The 21,610-nt window shown below is 45.6% G+C and overlaps 1 protein-coding gene across 21 annotated transcripts in view; it reads left to right on the plus strand.

The window, feature by feature from the left end:
* Window positions 1-21,610, plus strand: part of CADPS (calcium dependent secretion activator) — a 220,750-nt gene that overhangs the window by 126,917 nt on the left and 72,223 nt on the right. For 12 of the 21 annotated variants that reach the window (XM_054076643.1, XM_054076638.1, XM_054076644.1 and 9 more), the window contains exons 12-16: window positions 4,885-5,021; window positions 10,280-10,467; window positions 11,514-11,678; window positions 20,530-20,631; window positions 21,502-21,565. In XM_054076643.1, the coding sequence (XP_053932618.1) occupies window positions 4,885-5,021; window positions 10,280-10,467; window positions 11,514-11,678; window positions 20,530-20,631; window positions 21,502-21,565 (656 nt within the window). The remainder of the gene's footprint in view (window positions 1-4,884; window positions 5,022-10,279; window positions 10,468-11,513; window positions 11,679-20,529; window positions 20,632-21,501; window positions 21,566-21,610) is intronic. The other 9 variants (XM_054076658.1, XM_054076645.1, XM_054076654.1 and 6 more) reach the window with 1 other exon arrangement.

Consider the following 21,610-nt stretch of genomic DNA (forward strand, 5'->3'; position numbering starts at 1 on the left):
GGAGGTTTGCAGAGCCCCGGACACGCACACACACACGCGCGCATCCCTTTTCGGAGGGGGCAATGCTGGAATGCGCAGCGATTTGGGGAATACGGTGTCACCAACTGGCCCTGCCAGCAGCAGCCTGGCGCTGCGAGTCCCGGTACGGTTCCCTTCAGAACACCCCTGTTTGCTGGGAAAGCCTCTCGCTCCGCACAGCCAAACAAACCCAAGTTTTCTAGGTGCTCCCCCTGGGTATTTCTTTAACGAGTCACAGCCCAAGCGTGTCCGTTAGCTCCGCGTAAGCAGTGAAAGCTGGTGGGGAGCACGGGGCCGAGCGCGCCGCAGGTTGTGGTGGGCACGGTGTCACCCACCTGCCACAGAGCGTTGGGCAGCCAGCACCACGCGGGCTGGAGAACTTCTCCCGCTTTGCCCGGCCAGACAGCGAGGAGTTTTCTAGAAATATCTGTAAATGAATAGCTGCCATCAATCATTGTCATTCCTTTATTTCATGTCTCCTGATGAGGTTGACTAGTGTCATTGTTTGTTACTGTCCAAACCACATCTTCATTCTTGTAATGTCAAGCAGATATGACAAGCACACATTTTCCAGATGAGTAAGATACAAAGTCACCTTTTAATTTACAGTTGTTTGGGGTTTTTTTTGTTTTGGTTTGATTTTGGTTTGTTCTTTTTTTTTTTTAATAAGCAAATGTGTCGTAAAATTTCCTGGATGTCCAGTTGCCTTCGGTACTAAAACAAAGTCACTCATGAAAAAAAAAGAAATTAATCTGGAGTAAGAAATTCTTACGATAAAATGGCTACCTAAAGCCTTTTATAACAAGAATTCTTTTATGGAGCTTGTCCCCCGCTATTAACTTCACCACTCTCAGAGCAAAATCTGCCAAAATTATTGCTGGAGCAAAAGAAAGGCAGAGGGCAGGGAGATATATTTAAAAAAGGAATGAGAGATTTGACTGTTTTGCCTCTTCCTTTTTAAATAACAGTTAGATAAAGAGAAATACAGTCCTCAGAGGACCAAATGGTGGGACAGTCCTTTGGTTTGCGTTATTGTTGTTGTTAGAATCTTTGTGTCCCCGACACTGGCAGATTTTTAAGACTCCGACATCAAACCCTTGTAGGGAGTGTGTGCAACGGGGGCTCGTTAGCAGAGTCAGTATGAAATACAAACTGGATAAGGGTGGAACAAAATAAACCCGACAGTATTTAAAAAAAAAGAACGTAATGTAGGTGACCACGTGTAATATAAAAGACCAAAGTCTGCAGTTTTCCAGAAGAAAGGTCTGTAGAGTCTGTGCTGCCAATTTACCTCCGCTGGCAGCCTCCCTCTGAGACCACCATCGAACCCTTTCAGCTGCAGTTGTGCGCAGCTTGGCTGGATGTGTAAGGTAACTTTGGAGGGCCCGCAGCAGCGTTTTTGGCTGGGGCCCCGAACAAAGAAGAACCAGCAAGCTTGGCACGGCACCTTCGGAAGGGATTGTAAATTACTGGAGCATCATATAACTTTCTTTCTCTGGTTTCTCCTTTCTTTTTAGCTAGAATAACAGAGCAGGGTCAAAAAAGCAACCGTATTTGACTGAAACAATTCATTTAAAGTGCTTTCGAATTAGCCGTACAGTTTGGGTGTGAATATTAGCCGTTCTTATTTTGTAGTTTGTTTAAAATCTCATTCAAACTGTACAAGGCGTTTTGAAAGAGGGTAGGTTAGATGATATAAAACTTACTTCGTATGCAGATATGAGCATTATTTTAAATCTCAGAGCAGCTGTCTGGAGCGGAGGAACAATATATTTAGATTTATCCTTTTCTTTTTGTATTGCCTAGGAAGTCTAATGCTTTTAGTACAATTTGATTCCTAAGTTTCCTTTTTAAAAGCAACTCCATTGGAAAAATCAAAATGCAAAACTAAATTGCAAGTTGCGTGGCACGTTTAATTTCTAACAGTTAATTAAAGGAAGGTAAGTTGACTGTAAGATTGTCCTTTTTAACCTACTCCTGGTTATTCTTAAGAATTTTAATCATCTAGCCGAGAGCAGATATACCATTTAAGAGAAGTTCATGTGTGTAATACCGTTCTTCAAAGACCTTTCCAGTGGACACCATGGCCTGGGGAAGCGAAGTGCACCCACCGGGCCCCACGGCTCTGCTGCTGCAGAAGGGATTGCTCAGCCTGGGGCTGCGGCGCTGGGCGGCTGTGGGCAAAGCTGAGGCTGGGGGTCTTCCTTCCCCTGGCAGAAACACATGTTTTCAACCACCGACCGAGCAGAAGTCGTGCGGCTCATACTTCTTTGGTCACTTGAGCTCATGCAGTGCCATGTCTGATGCCGCTCGCTTCGGGTAGTTGCTCTGAGATGGTGAGATTTGGGGTGAATGGGCGTTTGAGCAGGCACCCAACAGGATGCAATTAATGAAAGCAAAATTGCCCCGGATTATGGACAGTCGTGAAGGCTGTTTAATCACTGTGTTGGTTCTCACGCCTGGCAGAGAATTGTCTGTGCCCCTGCCTTGGGCAGGGACATTTTAAAAAGCCCAGGAGAGACCTCCAGCTCCACAGAAACCAGCAGAGCTTCGGCTGGTTCACACCAAAGGTCCATGCTGTTCCCACCTTGCTCAGGGAATATAAAGTGGGAAAAGCTTATTAGTCTGGAGTAAAAAATGTTCATTTCAAACACGCTTTCTAGCACATCTGCTCAGAAAAGTTCACCAGCTAAAGGGCTAGAGGACTCTTCACATTTCCAGCTGATTTACTCGGCTCTCGGAGCCTCGCTGGCTGAGCAGGAGGATTGACAGTGTATCAGGGCTCCTAATTGAAAAGTAATAAAATCTCTGAGCGAAGCTGGCAAATGAAGGCCTCCAGCCAATTTGTCAGCTTGCAGTCAACTCCGAGGAGCCGGGCAGAGCAGCAAGCCATTAAAAATAGTCTGATAATATCTGTTAAAACATTTTGCGGGCACTAGGCATGGAATCGAAAACAGCATAGACAAAGTCTTCGGGAGTGAATGCAATCACATCGATCTTGGCCCAAAGGGACAGAGACGATGGGGCAGAAAGCTGTCAAAACAGACAAGAGCCAGCCAGAATGTGAGCTCCAGGGCTGGGTGGGTGGCATATCCCAGCAGCCCAGGATGCAGGAGAGGTGCTGCGGAGGTGATGCACACGACGGGGAGGTTGTCCATGGCCCCCAAGCCAGCCCTCATGCTGCCACGTCACTTGGCACTGCCGCTGGCTGCTTCTGTCCCCGTGCCGAGTGCGTGGAGCCGCTGGCAGAGACAGAGGGCGATTTGGGACCGGGGAGGGGGTAAAGGCAGCAGGACTCAGCACACAGAGCAAACCAGAGGAGCGGACCCTCAAATATTCACCAGCTGTAGAAAAAAAAACAGTGTTTATTCAGCAGGGTTTTAATGAGGAATATTGCCAGCTACCACTGAATTAAGTATTGCTAGCAGCTAATTGAAATGTTACATGTTTTAATTTGTCTGATTTCTTTCCAGTGGATGATGGTATTTATACAGTTTGTATACAGCTAACGACAGACCATGTAGATGATGTAAAGATTGTTCCCAATGATCAGTAATAGCTGAGAGCACAGACATGAACGAGGTGTTTAGGAAGACATGCCATCCTTCATAGCTGAATAGTAAAACATATATAGAAGAATTCTATCTCATTGTCATTTAAAGCTCTTTTTATTCATTATTTATTTTTTAATTAAGGATTTTTTTTTTGTTTTTTTCTGGTAAAGAGGGATTTTGTTTTAAAACAAATACAGTTACCGTATACTACTATTGCGGAAAGCTGCATTTTTGTGTCCTTTCAGCCCATTGTTTCGAGGCCACCCAGTTCCCCTAGGAGGCTATAAACAGGGGAAGGATTTAAATCCTGTTTTCTTTGTCAAGGATTTGGCAAGAACCCATATAGTAGGAAGCTGAGCACAGACAAAACCAAGTGAAAGGTGTCCTTTAATTCTCTGTCCACTGGTAGAACAAAGCCTGCTCCCAGCAGGGTCCCGGCTGGCCGCACCCAGGCCAGCTCGGCTGCTTCATTTCCACTGCTGAATTCGGTGTATTTTTGGTTAACCATGTTGAGATTAATTAATTAGCCCCTGGGATTTAGTGCCCACAAACGTCACCCAAACCAGAGAAGTGTGAATATGTTAAGGCTGTTAATTCACCCAAAAAATGGCAGCTTGTAATCCAGGCGGGGGAAATTCAGTCCCTCCGTCGGGATGACTGGCAGTTCCGGCGCACTATCAGGTTCCTGCCTCAGTGACAACAAACTACGTATCAATTTAACTTCCTAGTGATGCTTAAAAGAGCATCTTTTTATTTTGGTGAGGTAGCATTTAAAGTTGTCATTAGGACAAAAATTGCCATGGGGAGACAAACATTGACATTTGGATAAGGAACAATGTAACTGGTCTGATACCTAGAAAACCTAGTCAATGTAGAGAAAAATGCTACGACTGTAACTTCATTAGAATGGCAGAATCTATTATAATTAATCGCAACTATATAAATAGGAGCTAATTTACTTATGTGAGCCAAGATTCTGTTAACTCATAGCGTATTGTAAAATACAGAGTAAGTTCTTGGGTTTGTGTTCTGGTTTCAAGTACAGAATAAATGCACTATGATGAGCAGTTGACAAGATGTTAATTCTAAAATCTTTTTGCCTAAATGCAATAAGATAGTCCATAACTGATGCAAGTTGACAATGGAAAAGTATACTGTATAGCCTGCAAAGAGAAACGTTAATGGCAATGTAGGCAAGAGGAGATATTTGGCTTTCATGCTTCACACTGTATATTTTTTCTGTTGTATTTGTCAACTAAAATGTCTTATATCTCTCTAAATGGTGTCTTTCTCTATATGTATAAATGAACAGATGCAGATAGAGCTCAAAAGCATGGCATGGATGAATTTATCTCTTCCAATCCCTGTAACTTTGACCACGCTTCACTCTTTGAGATGGTTCAGCGCCTCACTTTGGACCACAGACTTAATGATTCCTATTCTTGTCTGGCAAGTATATTCTTTGGTCTCTAGTGATATAAACATCACGCAGCAAAGTCAAAGCTAGTGCGAGTGGGGGCTAATCCCCCTGTTGCTGGAAGATTGACTTCTGTTTACACCAGGTTTGAATTTGGCCCAGAGGTACTTTCTGTTGAGAGGCTTCCCACAGTGAGCTAACTACAGCTGTTCTTCTCCAGTTGCACTGTCTTTATCATTTCTGTTTGCAATGTTTGAAATGTTTCTTCCTGCAACAACAAATGCCTCTGTGGGGATATGAAGTAGAGAACAGCATTTTGCAGCCTCCTGCACTATCTACCAGAGTCTTCTGGATGAAAGAACAGGGGAGAGATGATGGTCTGGTACCACCTCCCATGTCAGTGGAGTCCCACCAGGAATAACTATGGCCCAGCTTCGTGTCTCCTTATGAGCAGGGATCCCGAGCAGGTAGCGGATGGGGCTAGGTGGATAACTGCAGTGACGCTGCAGTTTTTCCAGGCTCATGTAGGTGCATGCCCATCCTGTTTATTCTCCTCAGTACAGGTTGCAGCTCTCAGCCCACCGCTGTGTAACGTGGTCTATAGGACAGTGGCACTGGGGTGCTCCAGTCTGGCTTGTAGTCTTTGACTGGGGTGCAGCACTTGGGGGCTTTTAGGTACTTTGAGGGTTTAAGTGACAAATAACCTTTAACGATACAACTTGAACAATTAATTTTTAATGGGTTTGGTGGCGAGGGTGAGAAGACTATTAGGTTTTGAGAAAACAACAGGATGAAGCCTTTCTAGAGGGGCCTGAAATGTGAGTTCTGTCCTGAACATGACATAGGATAGATCCTGACCTGCTAGCCTCATGTTGCATAGAAACCTCCACACTGGAGTGTCATCGTGGGCTGCTTTAGCAGAAGGACCACCCTGTGCCGATAGCCTTCACTTTTTGCCAGCTGTGCAGTCCCTGGGGATGGGGCTCTTGAGGGGCTTGCTGTTAAAAGCAGCGACCTGGGAACACAACTGAGCAGTTGGCAGTACACCTGTCAGTCTCCAATCATATCCTCCTCCACTATGATGCTCCTCTCACTTGCTCTGCTCCTTGTTCCACATGCAAGGACTGATCTCCTCATAAAGGCTAAGATACAGTAAATGCCATTAGCATTGGTGAGTTGTCGCCTTCCTGATGAGAGGCAGGGCTAGGAGGAACAGTTGTGGACGTCCCCTGAGGTAAGGATGGGGTGGGGGAAGGCTACAGCGTGTACTTCACTCGCAGATACTCAGGTGGTACAAGCAGGCTTGGTGGGAGCATTGTCAGACCTGCAACAGGTTTCTCACCAGTTCCATCAAGGTCTTTGCTCCAGCAGGCAGTGAGTTTGGCATGCAGCTTCTGCTCCCTACGCATGGCTGACCCTGGGAAGTCCATCCCCATCCATGCATGTCTGACAGGTTGGCTTGCAGCTGGTTTGTCTCTATGCAGTCTTGGGCCTGGTGAGAGAGCTGTGGCCTTTGAATTAAATTCATGGAGAAGTGCAAGGCTATCACTGAAAGTTATTAACAGTGTTTCTCTTCAAGAAACCCACCAGTCACACATCTGCTTGTTATTGAGATGTTTAGGCCCTTGCTAAAAGCTGCTGGAGTGGTGGAGCTCCCCTCAGCACCAAGACTTGTGCCTCTTTGGGAGCAGAGCATCACCCACTAACCATCTTCTTTCAAATCACCCATTGCAGAGTGTTATAAAGAAGAAAATAATGGGCTGTGTTCACCTGTGCTTGGATTTCACATGCTTCTTTACTTATTTATATATGGTTTTGTCCTGATTGTAACATAAAAAACAGACTGACTTCAAAATTTCAGTTCCACTGCAAAGAGCTCCCATTGCTCTTGATATGTCTGTGGGACATTGGAGATAGCACTGTGCTGGCTTGCTTGGAGGAGCTGTGAGCCCATGGTAAGCCTGCTCTGTCCACTCTGTGTGCTGCTGGGCAATTGTTATTCTCCCTACAGGACATTCTCATACAAGGTCCCTTGCCTCATCGCAGCTCTTCTTGTTTTTGAACATGGACATGAAGGTGTGAAGGAAGACTTACCCAGACACACCGGCTTTACTGGCACAGAGGATAACTCAGCATCACCTCCTTTCCAGGGAACCAGGTTAAACAACATTATTGGGAGCCCTTTCACTGGCCGAGCCAGGCGTCCCCGTGAAAACAAACAGGCTGGCTGACTAATCTCAGTTATGGCAGAAGTGATGTTTGCTGGCAGAGAGCGCTGTGCTGGGGAAGGGGAAGAGCGTTGTCTGCGAAGCTTGCTAAGGGCTCCCATCCATAGTCCACAAACTCACAGCATGATCGCCTTCACAGCTCTTCCTGGACTTTTGTGAAGGGTATACCGCTCTTCCAGCTTGGTATGGACCCTACACACGTGTGGTTCTTCATTCCTTTTGCTTGGACACAAGTGATGTTTCTGTGACTGCCCTTCAACTCCTCCCAAGACTTCCCAACCTACTCCTGGGATCCAGTTCACACAGCCAGGTCCGTGCTGGAGTTGTATTGTCCATGATGTGTCAGCATTCGTGGGATTCGCATAGTACAGGATGACATTTCCCAAGGAAAGTTGGTCTTCCAGAGTGCCCTGCCTAGCCAAGATGGCATGAAGGAGTCAGGTGAAAAGGTCCATGAAGCAGGCTACCAGAATGAATTCTTTTGCTTTTCCTATGGTAAATAGGAAAATTCAGCTACTGAAAAGTGACATTTATCTCTCAAAAATTCTGGTTTTCACAAAAGCTGCATTTGCCATTAGAAGAATTGCCGGTGTTTCACCAACCCTGAGCAAGCGGTGCTTTACCCAGCTGCAGAGCTCCCGCTGCACTCCCCATGGGTGCCTGGAACATGTATCTCCTTCTTGGCGCAGTTCAGCTTGTTGAACAAAGTCAGTCGAGCTCCCTGCGCTCGGCGGCCTTCCTCCATTGTCCCCTCCAGGTGTCCTCACGCCATTGGAGACCATCAGGGAGACCATGCTGAGCTGTGCTCAGCTGCACTGGGGTGAGACGCGCGGTGTGTCAGCACTGTCAGCTGCGTTTGCCAGACTGCTTGGTTGTCAGCTGGTTGTGCCAGGCAAAGATTAATCAAAAGCCAGGATCTGCCTGAAGGTGTGGGGGACTTGTCAGAATACCACCTTTTATCAAGATTTTTTTCAGAGGCTGGGGGAGCAATATTTACTGCTCCTTTGGAGCTCCATTCAGCAGCAGGCTTTTATTTCCTGCCTCTGCCATGCAAAAGGACCACCTAATCCTTGTGGGCTCTGGATCCCTGCAACCATACTCTGCTTGCCTGTGCTCTCATGAGGTATGAGGCTCATTACTGAACATCAGAGCTTCTGCTCGGGCTTCCCCTCGTTGAGCTATGGCATCTTGAGCGTTTGCTCCCATCCCTCTGTCTGCTTGTGGACCAGCTCTTCCCAGACCATGGTGCCGGGGAGCGCCGTGGGGTACTCCGGATTGCTGAGTCCAGCCCCCTGCTTCCTTGCCCCAAACTCTGGGCTTAATACTTGGCTGCAGTGAAATTGGTGCCGGCCTTCTCACTGATGTCAGGAAGGCTAAGATAGTCCTCCCATAGAGAGGACTGAGTCCTTTGTCTTAGGTGAATATAGCAATTCCAACTGCATTTCTACCCCAGTAACCAAATGCACGGATCTTTCTATCGCACAGCAGTCATGGTATTTCTGTATTTTTTTACCGTGCCTGATCACCAAAGACTTGTGTGAAGAGAGGCAAGGTGAAGAAATGGTCCAAGGATGTAACAAACTGGCAACGTAAAGAAATCCAGAATCAAGTCTATTACCACCAACGAAAAAAACAAACAAAAATACCATTAAAAGCAGTGACTGCAAATACACCCCTCCCAAAAAAAATAGCCTTCTAGAGTGCCATCCCATCTGCATTGTTCCGTGGCTTCATTTTGAAATGTGCACTTCTAGTGATCCTAGCTCTGTAGCTACTCCCTATATCTATCATTTTCCCCTCATTATTTTAATTCTTTTCTCAATCTGTTTTGGAGTTGGCCCAATAAGGATGAGCAAATCCTTCTCCATGTCTTTGAGCTCTTAATTGATATTTCTTCAACTCTTTTCAAAGCAGCTATTTTGGCATCTAGAAAAGATTTGGTGTCATCTGAGTGGTAGAAAATATATTTTAATCTTTCACAGCAGTGTTGTTTCTAAGATGTAGCATTTGGGGTAACAGATGGGGTGGCAAAGAAGTTGCCTATAGGGGCAGTGCTCTGCCTCAACTACTCTCCCGCCCGCTGCAGGAACTTTTCAATTAAACGATGAAAGATTTTGCAGCTTGATGCATTCCAGAGCTGCGTCTTAGCAATTGTTTAGCACCCAAATTTCCATGTAAATATTGACGCTTTTGCAGCACTTCGAAAAAGCAGTCTACAAGAATCTTCTTGTTCTCACTAGCGCCTTTCTGGAAGGCAGAGGCGCGCTCCAATTGAACTGTCCCAGGATGTTGACCAGAGCCATCCCCTCACGGGGAAGTGCATCCTTCTCAGGAGCACGGATGTTGCACCACAAACCCTGTGTCGCCAGGCCCTCAGGACTGACAGACAGAAATAGTCTGAGGTTTCTGGATGCATAAAGAAACCCTGCTCGTGAACAGAGCTTCCCTTTGCTTCAGTGCCGAGGAGGTGGGCAGTGACGGAGCACGTCGTCGGTGGTTCGCAGTAAGGACAATGGGAAGCATCTCTTTCTGATTCTACAGAGCTGCTTTCCTCTGCAGGACAGTCCTACTTGCCAGATACAAGAGAAGTCATTATTCAGTGCAATCCTTCATGCTCTCCCCCAGCTCAGTCTTCTTGCTCCTGGCCAAATGTACAATCCCATCCCTGAAATGCGATTACTGTTTCACACTGTTTAAATAACCAAACCTTTGTCATCTCTTAAAGGTGTAAGTCTTTTATTTTTTCTCTTTTTTCTTTTTTTCTTTTTTTTTTTTTTTGCTAGGCACTGACCTGAACTGGCCCAACTTTTCAGCATTTTAAATGATATTTCCCTTTAATGGTAGCATAGTATGTTTTTTTAACAGTTGCGCTGAGTAGATGCTGTGTTTGGGTGATGATATACAGACTGTATTGTTTAAGAGTGACCTCTCTCCTTTTTCCTTAATGTAGCCGTAGGTTCGTATTTCTTTTATTAGAACAATTGACCACTACACCTCCAAATCTGATAGCCTTTGTATTTAATAACTTATATTTAAAATCAAGTCTCTCTATTTCTAAACAGGGCTGGTTTAGTCCTGGCCAGGTCTTTGTGCTAGATGAGTATTGTGCACGTAATGGAGTGAGAGGCTGTCACAGACATCTCTGCTACCTCAGAGATTTGCTAGAGCGCGCAGAAAACGGAGCTATGATTGACCCCACCTTACTTCACTACAGCTTTGCCTTTTGTGCATCACATGTTCATGGCAACAGGTAAGGAATTCTTCTCGGCTAGCAGCTCCCTGCCAGCAAGGGATGACTTTGTCAAATATAGGTTTCCTTGGATAATGCACAACAGTCCCCAATTTGTTTTCACAGTGGATGTTTGGCAGCAGCGCTTCTAGTGGCATAGTCGGTTTGTTTGTTTGTTTCATTGCTTGTTTAATGTAAGCAATAAAAACGCACGTAGAGGATCCAGAAATGAGGGGTTTTAACTTTCTTACCCAGGCACCTGCTAGATGTGGTTCTGGACAAAATAGAATTGAAGTACCTGTGGTTGAATAAATAGAAGTAAATGATACACTGTGCTGATTTAATTGCTGTGCAAGAGGATTTGACAAGATGCAGCGGTGAAATTTTCAGCAGTATCAAACTTCAGTGTTCAGAAGGGCTTTAAGCCCTGGGGCACCCCTGTCCCATTTAAAGTCCCTGTGACATTGATTCAGAAGTTGCTTAGACATAACTGAAAATTTTATCTTGCTGCTGTTGCAAAGCAATTTCAGTTTCAGAAGCAGCCAATTCCTTTCTCTCAAACGTGGCAAACCTTTGATGGGAGGAACTGGAGCTGTGCTTTTTCCTTTTCCGTTCATTTCGTTGACATCTATTGCAGCTTCTTTTTCTGCTTTTCTTTTCTGTAAAGTTGCATTATATACTTTGAGATATTGTCCTCTATCCTGCATATGCTGCCGAAGGAAGGAATGTTATAAAATAATTACGTGTTTTCATAAGCCCTCTGGTAAATACCATCTCAAATTATGACACACGTTGCCCAGGTTTCATGTTGCAAGACTGCCGCTTGCTTTTGCAGTTACTTTCATATATCTTGTCATGGAAACTGAGTTTTTCTTCCTTAGTTTCTTTTTTAGTTCTTACTTTCTTTTGCTCATTCGTTCCTTCATTGCCAATCGTTAATTTGATTTCAGTTGTTTGCTTTCAGTCTAGCTTTCTTTTGGTTTATTTTGAGTTTCTTCATGCTTTCTTCTTGTTTCTTTCACTTTTGCTGCTGGCCTTGCCCCTCGCGTTCCAATCACTCCCCAAAGCCAACTCATGGCACAATTACTTGGTGGGTCACAACAAAGTGCAGAAGGCGAGGGGGGCAAAGCGGCTCATGCCCCTGCCGCTGAAGCGGAGACAAAAAGGGATTCCAAAAAGGAGTCCAAAAAAAGGAAAGATTCCAAATCCCAGCCGAATCCAGAGCCGAAAAGGTAAGCAAAAGCGCGCAGTGCACAGAAGTGTGTTGTAGCACTGGGTTCCTCGGTCACTGAGCACACTGGGCAGTCTGGGGGCTTGTGTGGGGCCACACAGGGACAGCTGCTGCAGCACCAGCATTCAGATGTGGTTCCAGCACCAGCTCTCCTTGGAGCTGGATGGCATCTTGGCACCCAGGTCACATAGGGGTTCAGAGCCTTGACGTTTTTAGCTGTGTGTTTAGGAGGTGCTGGAGGGGTTTGGACTGGCAGGGAAACTGGCTGCCCCATCACCCCTCTTCCATAGACAGGGCTGTTGTGGGGACAGGCATTATTGTGGCTCAAAGCCTGTTTAAGCCATAATGAGCAGAAGGCTGGATGCAGGTCACAGCTGCCCTGTGTGCATCTTCACATGGTCCAGCATAGCCAGAGCCTCCTCTTCACTGAGGTCAGAGGCAGGAGGTATCTGACGATATTGGCCATGGTCCCCTGCCAGTCCCTCCCCATGGGACTGGGGCATTGTGGGGTCAGGAAAAGGCTTGCTTTAGAACCTATGTGATGTGTAGACCCCAGTCCTGTGCCTGTAGAGCTGGGAGACCACTAGGCATGGGCAAGCTATTTGAGTAATCCATTTTAGATATTCCAAGAAAGGAAAAAGATGTTTTGCTATGACTTAGCTGTCTCTAGCTGATGGTTGACTTTACATCGGAAGGCTGAAGGTTCATATTCCCTCTTAGTCAGTGCCATCTCTCTGTTGCCTGGGGATTACGGGAGCTGCAGAGCTGTGGCATTGTGCTTGCTGAGTGAGGGCAGGTTCTGTGTAATGCCGGGGAGGCAGCAACCCCTGCGAGGCTGGTGTGGAGACTGTGGGGTGTGCTTTCGGGATGCCACAAAAAGGGACCTCGGGGGGTCTGAGAGAAAATGCGACTCTGTATCTTTTGTGTCTACCATCAGAAATCTGAATATCTGCGTGGAAGAGTCACGATTTCTTTTCAGAAAGCTGTTTAGGCCACATGCATCGTGCATTTGTGAGCTGGCTGGCAGAGAGCGGTAGAAAGCCAATGTTTACCCATGCAGTCCTTGTTGGCGGTTGCGACGTGTGTAAAGCCGTGTTCGCTTTAGCTATATCCCTTCCTCCCACCTGCCACGACCATACATTGCTCATTGCCTTTGGGCTGGCCACACTCTCCCCAGGAAACCTGTAAGTCATGGCAGAGATGAAAACTTTCCGTGTAAAATTTGTCGAGGTGGGAGCGTGCCTGCCCCAGGAGCCAGCACAGCATCCCATAGAGCATCTCGGAGCAGCCGTGCGGTGCGTTGTTATTGGTATGCACAGGGGTCTGAGAAAGATTCAAGTTAGGCGTTTTTCTGTTTAACGAAGGCTGCTTTTTCTGTCAAAACTGCAAAATGAGTTGATTTTCTTTACAAAGGGAAATTCCTTCACTTTTTAGACAGTAAAAAAAAACCCAAGCGGATGGTTTAGCTTTCCCCAGAATGAGGTTGGCTGTCAGTCAGAATGTGCCACCCAGTAATGAAGGTCGAGCGGGGAGATAATTCCATGTGGCTATCAATCTCCTGTATTAGCAGCAGACAGTGATGGAGCTGAGGTGGGCTGTCTGTTTGTATCGTGTTTGCGTAAGGTCAGGCAGCGAGACAACAGTCGCTCGCAGTCAGCGGGGAAGTGCAGGCAGGCTGCGGTGCGGACGCTGAGGACAGCCTGAAGGTCAAGGCTGACAGGATGACAGGCGTCAGCGCGGGGACGATGCCTCCTCGCCTGTCCGGCACCCGCCTCAGCGACACAGCCGGGATGGGAGCAGGGTGGCTGCTGTGGAAATGCACCTCCAGCGTGGAGCTGACCCTGTGGCCGCAGCAGGTGAAATGGTCAAAATGTGATTTGGAGGGTAGTTTGGAGCTCTGTTGCTTTGTATGTCAAGGTTTGGTTCTCCCTCACTCCTTTGGGCCCATGTAGCTTCGTCAAATCTCTGAAAGCCTGACAATCTCTCCAGAAGAAGGCTGTAAATCACTGCTATTTGCATGACAGTCCCCTTAATTTTTCTGTTAATTTAATCTTTTTCCAACTAAAACTGGACTTAAAGGTGAATTGCTTGTCTGAAGTTTCACCTCCTGCAGACACTTGAATGTGTAAGGTGCAGGCTGTCAGGAAGGCAGAGACCAGCAAGAGGCAAAGAGGGCTCAATACCCCCATGAATTGCTGTAACCACGTTCTTGCTCTTCACTAAGATGAGGAGTTCGAGGCTTTTTCACTGCTGTGGTCACTAGTGAGTGGATAACAGGGTTTTGTCCACTAGGTATCACTGGATGCTTTTTGTAAAGTCCTGCCATTCTGAAAGTTATTGGTATTCCAGTGACAGGTAAGAAAGGCATAGCGTTATTCCGGCGTCCGATAGCACACGCTGTGTGTTTACTGATGTCTGTTTGCTTTTGGTACCACCACCACAGTATTGAGGCTCCAAAAATAGTGAAGGCAAGAAGCAGGAATGGTTTTAAGAGGACATCATGATTTAGGATAAAATCATGAAAGGTTCTACGTGATCACCCAGGTCTTTCCTTGTCTTCTGTTTTTATGTTTGTGGTTGTCCTCATGTTGGAGGGCTCTGACTGTGCTGCCGGCGCTATTGAGCGTGCAGAGAAGTGAGGTGTTAGAGGAGCCCCACCTCTTCCCTTTCCACACATGCGAGAGAAGCTGCAGAGCGAGAAGTTGAGCTCAGCTTCCCCAGGCCCAAAGTCAGTGCCTACGCCTTGAGGGGTGATCCCTGCACCTCTCAAAGTATTGGCTTTCAGAGGTCACGTTGGTTTGATGTGTGTCCTTTTTGGATTTAGCCATGTAATAGCTTTCTTTGTTAAATGCTGAAGTCTCCATCCAGAAAGGTTCTTTCTGTACTTGCTAATCCCAATTTTTTAAACATAAGACTAAAATATTGATCTTGTGCGTGCTAGGTATTAGAAGATACCGAGCTTATCAAAATCAAGATGCCAGACTTTCAGTTCCCCTCCAGTCTCAGAACAACCGAATAGCATCATTCCCTGTAAGTTGTTCAGTGATTCTTTCCCAAGGCCCAAGCAGTTATGAGTCTCTCTGTTAATTAACTTGGATTATCAGTGATTTGCCTTTTCTTCTGTAAGCTGTATTTTATAGCATCATACTTGTTTCCAAGAAGTAGCTTTTCCTTTAGCTAACAGTACCGTTTGCTTTCCCTAGATTTTTACAACTGTAGGCAAGCAGAAATAATGTAATCGCCATAAACCTTGAGGAACGGAAAAGTCTGTATAACTCACTTGTAATTTTTTCCATTGTATTCTAATTACATGTCGGGCTGTTTTGCATAAAGGCAAGATTTCCATACAGCTACTTGAAAAAACAAACCAGGACATTTTTGCTCCTTTAAAAGAAGTGGTACGAATACTTTATCACGGTAGCTTCATATGCTTCCCGTAGTGCTTTGTGGTTAATTTCCATGTCTCGTTCAGATGAATCGCCCTGGCTGCAGTAAGGCAGGTTACAATCTGGCATGGCCTAATGCTATAACCTTGTGTTGGGTGCAGCCCCGTGTCCTCACCAGCCCGGTGGTAAGTCCGCGGTGAGGCAGCATGTGTTATGTCTGTCTTTCAGCTAGAATCCAGAGTCTGTGCTAGAGCACGGTGGATTGCCAGCCACCAGCAGATAACCAGCGCTGTAGATAACGGCTGGCTGACATGATTTGTTGCAATGGGTGTAGGATGGCAGGGTTCAGAAACCATCCGGTTTGGCCACGCTGCATCGGGGGGGGGGGTAGTTTGCACGTGAGGAGCGATGAGCCGTGACTTGGCTTGGCGCTGCAGCTTAGAAGAGAGCCCAAGCAAAGTGAAGGCAGGAGTTGGGAGGATGAAACAGCTCCCATGCTCTGCAGCATCGTGAGCGGGCAGCCAGGGAAGCCCAGGAGAGCTGGGCTGGACAAAAGGCTTTCACCCCACGTGTCACACAGACTGTGAATTCCCACAAGAGAGAGGAGTCAGGGAAAATTGATGTTTGCCCAATACGCTTTTTTTCCAAGGGGTCTAAACAGGTGGGCTCTTTCAGATCAGTTTTGGTGGTGGCGATATAGGAGGCGGTATGCAGGCGGCTGCGGTCCTGCCCACATCCCCAGCGCCAGTCCCTGAGCAACTGGTGGGGCTTTGCGCAAGCAAAGTCTTCTGCGAGGAGCCTCTGTGAGCCTACCCTGACACATGCCGTCCAAGGCACTAATCATCGATGTTTACTGTATAGCTCATATGTGCTGCACCTGGCAACCAGCAAGGGAGCTGAAGGCAGCACGTGTTTTCTATTTGAGTTGTTACTTAAAAAATCAAATTATTTGCATCAGTTTTTGACATTGTTTTTTTTTCCTTGGCTCTGCATGCCAGGGCTCACAGTGCATGCAAAGATCTGTTTGCTACGTGTAAGCAATATTTTCCTCAGTTAAAAAAAAAAGTGTAGACAAGTTAAACATAAAAGGTGTAAAAGAGGATATGTCTTTTCGTTTATAAGCCGCCATGGTATTTCATACAGGCTTATGTCAAAGAGATTAACCCACTGGAGCTATACTCTGTGTTTATAATTGCATACAAATGCATGCTATTGCTTCATATATTAGTCTTTGTTAAAAAAATCATTTTGATATATTTGTTTTAGCAGCATAACTAGCCCTGGGGGCACTGGGTATAATTAGAAAAGGGCATGGGGGGAGGCGGGGCTTGTAGAATAAAGCAGTGGCCTTAGGATCACAGGCCCTCATTATAATTTATAATTAACCCCGGAATTTGCACAAACCATCTAAGCTAAACAAGGACTATCATTTTTTGCTGTTTAAATTGCAACCCTTTTTATTTTAATTTCACCACCTGCTTTGTTGATGTTTTTGTTTTTGTGGCTTGAAACTTAAAAACAAGGGGGAGATTAGGAAAGCGACATTTAAAACTTTTCTTATGAAATATTTACAGTGGGAATTTAGTAGTTTAGAGCCAACATAGCGAATCTGCAGCAGAAGGAGTGATATGAAACTTGTTTACTTATAATTAAAATTTTCCTTATTTATTTTTCTTGCCTTTTTTGCCCTTCTGCTTCCTTCTCTGCCCACAGCTTCTGCCGTACACCTCAAGTGTCCATGAACAGGAGCTGTAGAGAATCAGTTGAAATTGTGTCTCCGCACAGATGGAGACATTTATGTTGTTGTTTGACCCAAATTCATAGACCCAAACCTATTTTGTCCATCGCGCGTCTGTATATACCGCGTACACGCAGAACTTTTTTTCAGCCTTTTGCTCTCTTGTTCCCCATCGCTGCTTCAGTGTGATAACGACTGTGAGTGAGAACGTCCATGTCCTCCCTCTGCATTTTGGCTGGCCTTGCTGCAGAAATGCTGCTCGCTGGAGGAGTCGGTGCTTCTGTCCATGAGATCAAATAGCAAATTTCAAAGTTGAGCTGGAGACCTTTGCTGAGGTCCAAATTATGGATAAGCATCAGAACGAGCTGGTGCGACCAAAGCTTCTCCAGGAGAATTTTTTCAACCCCATCAGCCACATACTGGAATTGTCTAGAGCACAGAAGTGAATCTTAAATTATAGCGATGCTAAGCTATATACCCCTTGTGTTCTTGCAAAAGGGAAAATAAATGTGTTCCCTCAAGAAGATTACATTTTCAAAGTATATTTGACTGGAATATTTAATTAGGTTTCAAAATTCTCGAGCTAATAAATTAAGTGCAAGGCTTTGGGTAGTGTTTTTCCTGTTCTAAGTATATCCTGCATTTGTCACTAATTAATGAGTTCCTAATGCTTCAGCTTCTGGGAAGATGAGCAACAAAGATTAACATAACTAGTGAATCCGAAGATGTGCAGCTGGGTTATAGTATTTGAAATTTGACAAAAACATTGGAAGTATTATTATTTGTGACATGGCTCAAGATGGGGGATTGTGAGGAGAGCAAAGATGACAGAACTGGTGCTAACCACTGTGACAACAACTTGAAAAGCAGCCGACATGACATCTTTCCTATCATGCTGCCGAAAATGTCAACTTTGTGAAGGACAGTGAGAAAATGGTTTGCCGAAAATTTGAAAGGTAGATTCAAGAGATGCTCATCATGTCAGATGCAATATAGTCCACAGCTGGGTGAGAAAGGGAGTCCTTGCCGTGGTGATGGCTCTCGGTTGGCAGGCCCTTCCAGACATCCGCACTGCTCCAAAAATGGCTACAGCTGACCTGTAGATTGTCTCAAGTTTGCAGTAGCATGATACGCAAGAGCAGCATGCATATACATCGCATGGTAAGCCCTGTATGAGCGGGGCTGGAACCACTGGATTTGATGTTCTTCTGGCCCACAAAGACCCCAAGAAATGTGAAGACCAGGGAGTGACTACAGGCTAAGCCTGTGTGGTCTACATGCCCTCGGTGGTTGGGTTGGCTTCCCTTCGGGTATTATGGCATGGGTGAAAGCTGCGTTGGCCAGAGGTTCACTCTCCAGAGCCCACCCTTCGTCTTCATGTGAGTCAGTGTTTCAAAACGATGCTTCCAGAGCTGACACTGCCCAACCAGGACGCGACAGATGCTGTCACTGTTTCAGGTGTCAAACATGAGTCGTTTTGTGGTAAGCACTGAATAACCAGATCTGGCAAAACCTTTGAATACAGTGAGAAACTGCGACTCCTGTAGAGGAGCTGCAGCCCAACCTGAGCTGTCAGATCCTGCCATTAAATCTCTCTGGTTGAGGTTATTGACCCAGCAAAGGGTAACATAACTTTCAGACCATTTCCAGTCCATCTGCAAATCAGAGCCAAGGCAGGCGTTTTTTCCTAGCTCGTTTGCCAACGCTGATACAATTAACCTAATGACACTCTGTGAGCTGTTATGGGTACAGAGGGGGGAACGGAATGCCAAAAGTTAAATAAGAGCTTCAACCCGGCCCCTTAATGTATGACATTTATTGCGGTCTGACTTGAGTTATCTGTTCTTCTGCTCGGGAGCAAACCAGGCGCTGTGAGGTGCACAGCATCACAAGAGGCATGAACATCTCTGTCTGAATATTAAATATTTTATGGAACTTTGCAGTAAAAATATATTAAGTATGTTCAGACATTAATTTTTGCTTGTTATCTAATTTGGGTTTTTTGTGGCTTGCTCATTTCTTCAAAATAACTAGTCCTAATTAGGTACTAATGAGACCAGATCCGTACTTCCAAAACTGTTTATGAAATGTGTTCCCCAGCTGAGACATTTTATCCAAGTTTCAGCCTAAATCTTTTTTCCTTTTTTTTTTCCTTAATTTGACTAAATTTGGCAAATAATCAAGTAAAGATTTCTGATTAAATGCTGTTTAAATTTAAATGCATCCCCTGGTATTCGAGTCTTTTTCTATGTCCGTGTTGCAAGTTTTATTTAAGGTATATTCAACATTAAAATTTTGCAGTAAATATCACGTAAGATTTGTTAGTTCCTCTTCCGCAATGTTTTAATAGTTTATTCACCTGTGTTGAAATATCAGAGTTATTATTGATGATATTAACAGCTTACTAAATACAGGGTCAAGTAGAAGTGATTGTACAGATTTTATAGCTTTTAATTTTTTATAGGGTTGTGGGTTTTTTTAAGTTTAGGGCCTTTGGTTCTTTAAGAGGAAAATAAAGCCAACCAATTAACCCCTGACAGGAGGTTCATTAGAAGCTTTGTAATCCTTTGCCAAGTCTTTTGTATAGCCAAACCAGTCTAGTACTGCGGATTTACACAGCTTAAGCTGAACACTGGAGGAGGCCTTTAAGTAAGGACGTTTGTTCAATTTTAAGACGTCTTACATTACCTAGAAAGCGCCTGTGCCAGCAGAGTTGCCCAAGAGCACACAAAGCTGTAGACTTTGCTCGCCGGCAGTGGGAAGCGGTGCACGGATTGTCTGCCCGGACGATTCCTTAGGTGGATGGATTAGACTCGCCTCTCCTGTCGCCCGGGATTCTGCCATGGAGCATATTTTGCGCTGTGGATATGGAGGGAAAGGAGGGGATTGCTGCTTTCGGCTCTCGGATGGGGTTGGCGTTGCAGAGGTACAGGGCGGAAGAGCATAGGGACCATGGTATCATCCAGCCCCGGGAGAGCTTCAGCTGGGTTCGTCTGCACACTGTGCTCTGTGAAAGCTGAGAACTACCCCAGGACAGCAGGACCTGGGGGTCACACAACACACTCCTGTGCACTCCTGGAGTACAAGGTCTACGTTAATAATCCGAGGAAATCTTTGATAAATTATATCAAGGTGTTAATTTGTACAAATTAACATTAAATGCCTGACAAGGCATTGCATTTTCAAATACAAAATGCATGACACTCAGTAGGCACGTTTCGGCAGGATATATTGGAGATGGTTCACTTCAATAAATCACTACAATGGGGTGATTCAAAGAGTGCAGAATTTTATATTGTTTGTGTGTACACCTGTTGTCGATATTCTTTTATACTATAAATTTTGTTAAATTAGCAGCTGAATTTTTCTGCAGAAATTAAGTCCCTGTTTTGCCAGCAATGGGCCCGATCCTGCAGTGAGAGCTGGCATTGCCTCCCTCTCACATACCTATATTTAAAAGAGGATTCTTTTACAGACTTCTGTCACGGGAAAAATAAAGACAGAGAGGGGGGAGGTCCACATCCACATTATCACTCTGAGAGAGGATATTCTTTTATTTGTTCATTTATGGTACCTCTACTGCCGTACTACACTGACCACCTGTGTCTTGGCGTGGCGCATCCTCCAGCCCAGGTCTCACGGCTGGTGCCATCCCTGTGTGCCGGGAGGGGGGTGAGCTCCAGGGCAGCGAGGTGGAGTCCGAGTCATTCATGGCATTTCTCCTTCAGGCCTGACGGGATAGGAACCGTGACCGTAGACGAGAAAGAACGTTTCGAAGAGATCAAGGAGCGGCTTCGTTTGCTTCTGGAGAATCAGATCACGCATTTTAGGTAAAGGCAGAGAACCCAGGCTGAATGTGAGAGGACTGATTTCCTCCCAGCTCCCTCCTATAAGCAGCACAGCCAAAAGGCAGGTTTTGGATGCATAAGGGAATTTTGCATTAGTGGCACAAACCTACCCAGGGCAGGGAAGTTTGCACTGTAGCATGTTTGTAGCCGGAGCGTCATTTTAAGTGTAAACACCTTCAAAGGGTGTTTCAAACCGTCGTGCTCCCATCGGCATGGTAATGCTGTGGATTTTTTCTAAAATGTAACAACAAATAAAAACCCCTTGTCCTTTTATTTCTCCGTTCCCCTCCGCTCAATTATTATCCATTTCTTTTTCCTTCTCCCTTGTATTCACACAGGCAGAGCTTTCTGCAGGCATGGCACTGTTTGGAAAGGATGGATGCTGCTCCCCTAGAAGGGCTGAATTGCCCCTGCTCGACAGCCTGACACTGGGCAGGTTGTGCCCTTTCACAGGCAAATGGGTGATGGGCGCATGCAGAGCCCTGCGTGAGCCCCTCGGAGCTGCCACTCGCAGGGCACAGGGTCAGGTGCAGTCAGATGCATCGCTGGTCCCTGTCTGGAAGTACAAGTCCTTTCCAGAGATGTGTTTTTTTCCCCCATTTTTACAAGGAGATCTCCTAGAAAATAAAAAAACTCTTCAGGTGATGGCCAGATTTAATAAGCTGCTTATTGCTACTATATTCTGTTTTGCTGCCTTAGTATCTACACCATCAAACCCTGTAGAAAGGTGGCTCACTCCAGGCAGAGGGACTAGATTGTTGCTTGGGCATATTTAGGAAAGCATCTTTATAGCACTGGAAAGGCTTATTCATATGCACCTGGTCTAATGTTAACATGCTGTGATTTTCCTAGGTACTGCTTTCCGTTTGGCCGTCCAGAAGGTGCACTAAAAGCTACTCTGTCACTACTGGAAAGGGTAAGCAAAAGAATAACAGGGAGTAGTTAAAATTAATGTATTTGT

The sequence above is a fragment of the Cuculus canorus genome, chromosome 11 (genome assembly GCF_017976375.1).
Source record: "Cuculus canorus isolate bCucCan1 chromosome 11, bCucCan1.pri, whole genome shotgun sequence".
NCBI lineage: Eukaryota > Metazoa > Chordata > Aves > Cuculiformes > Cuculidae > Cuculus > Cuculus canorus.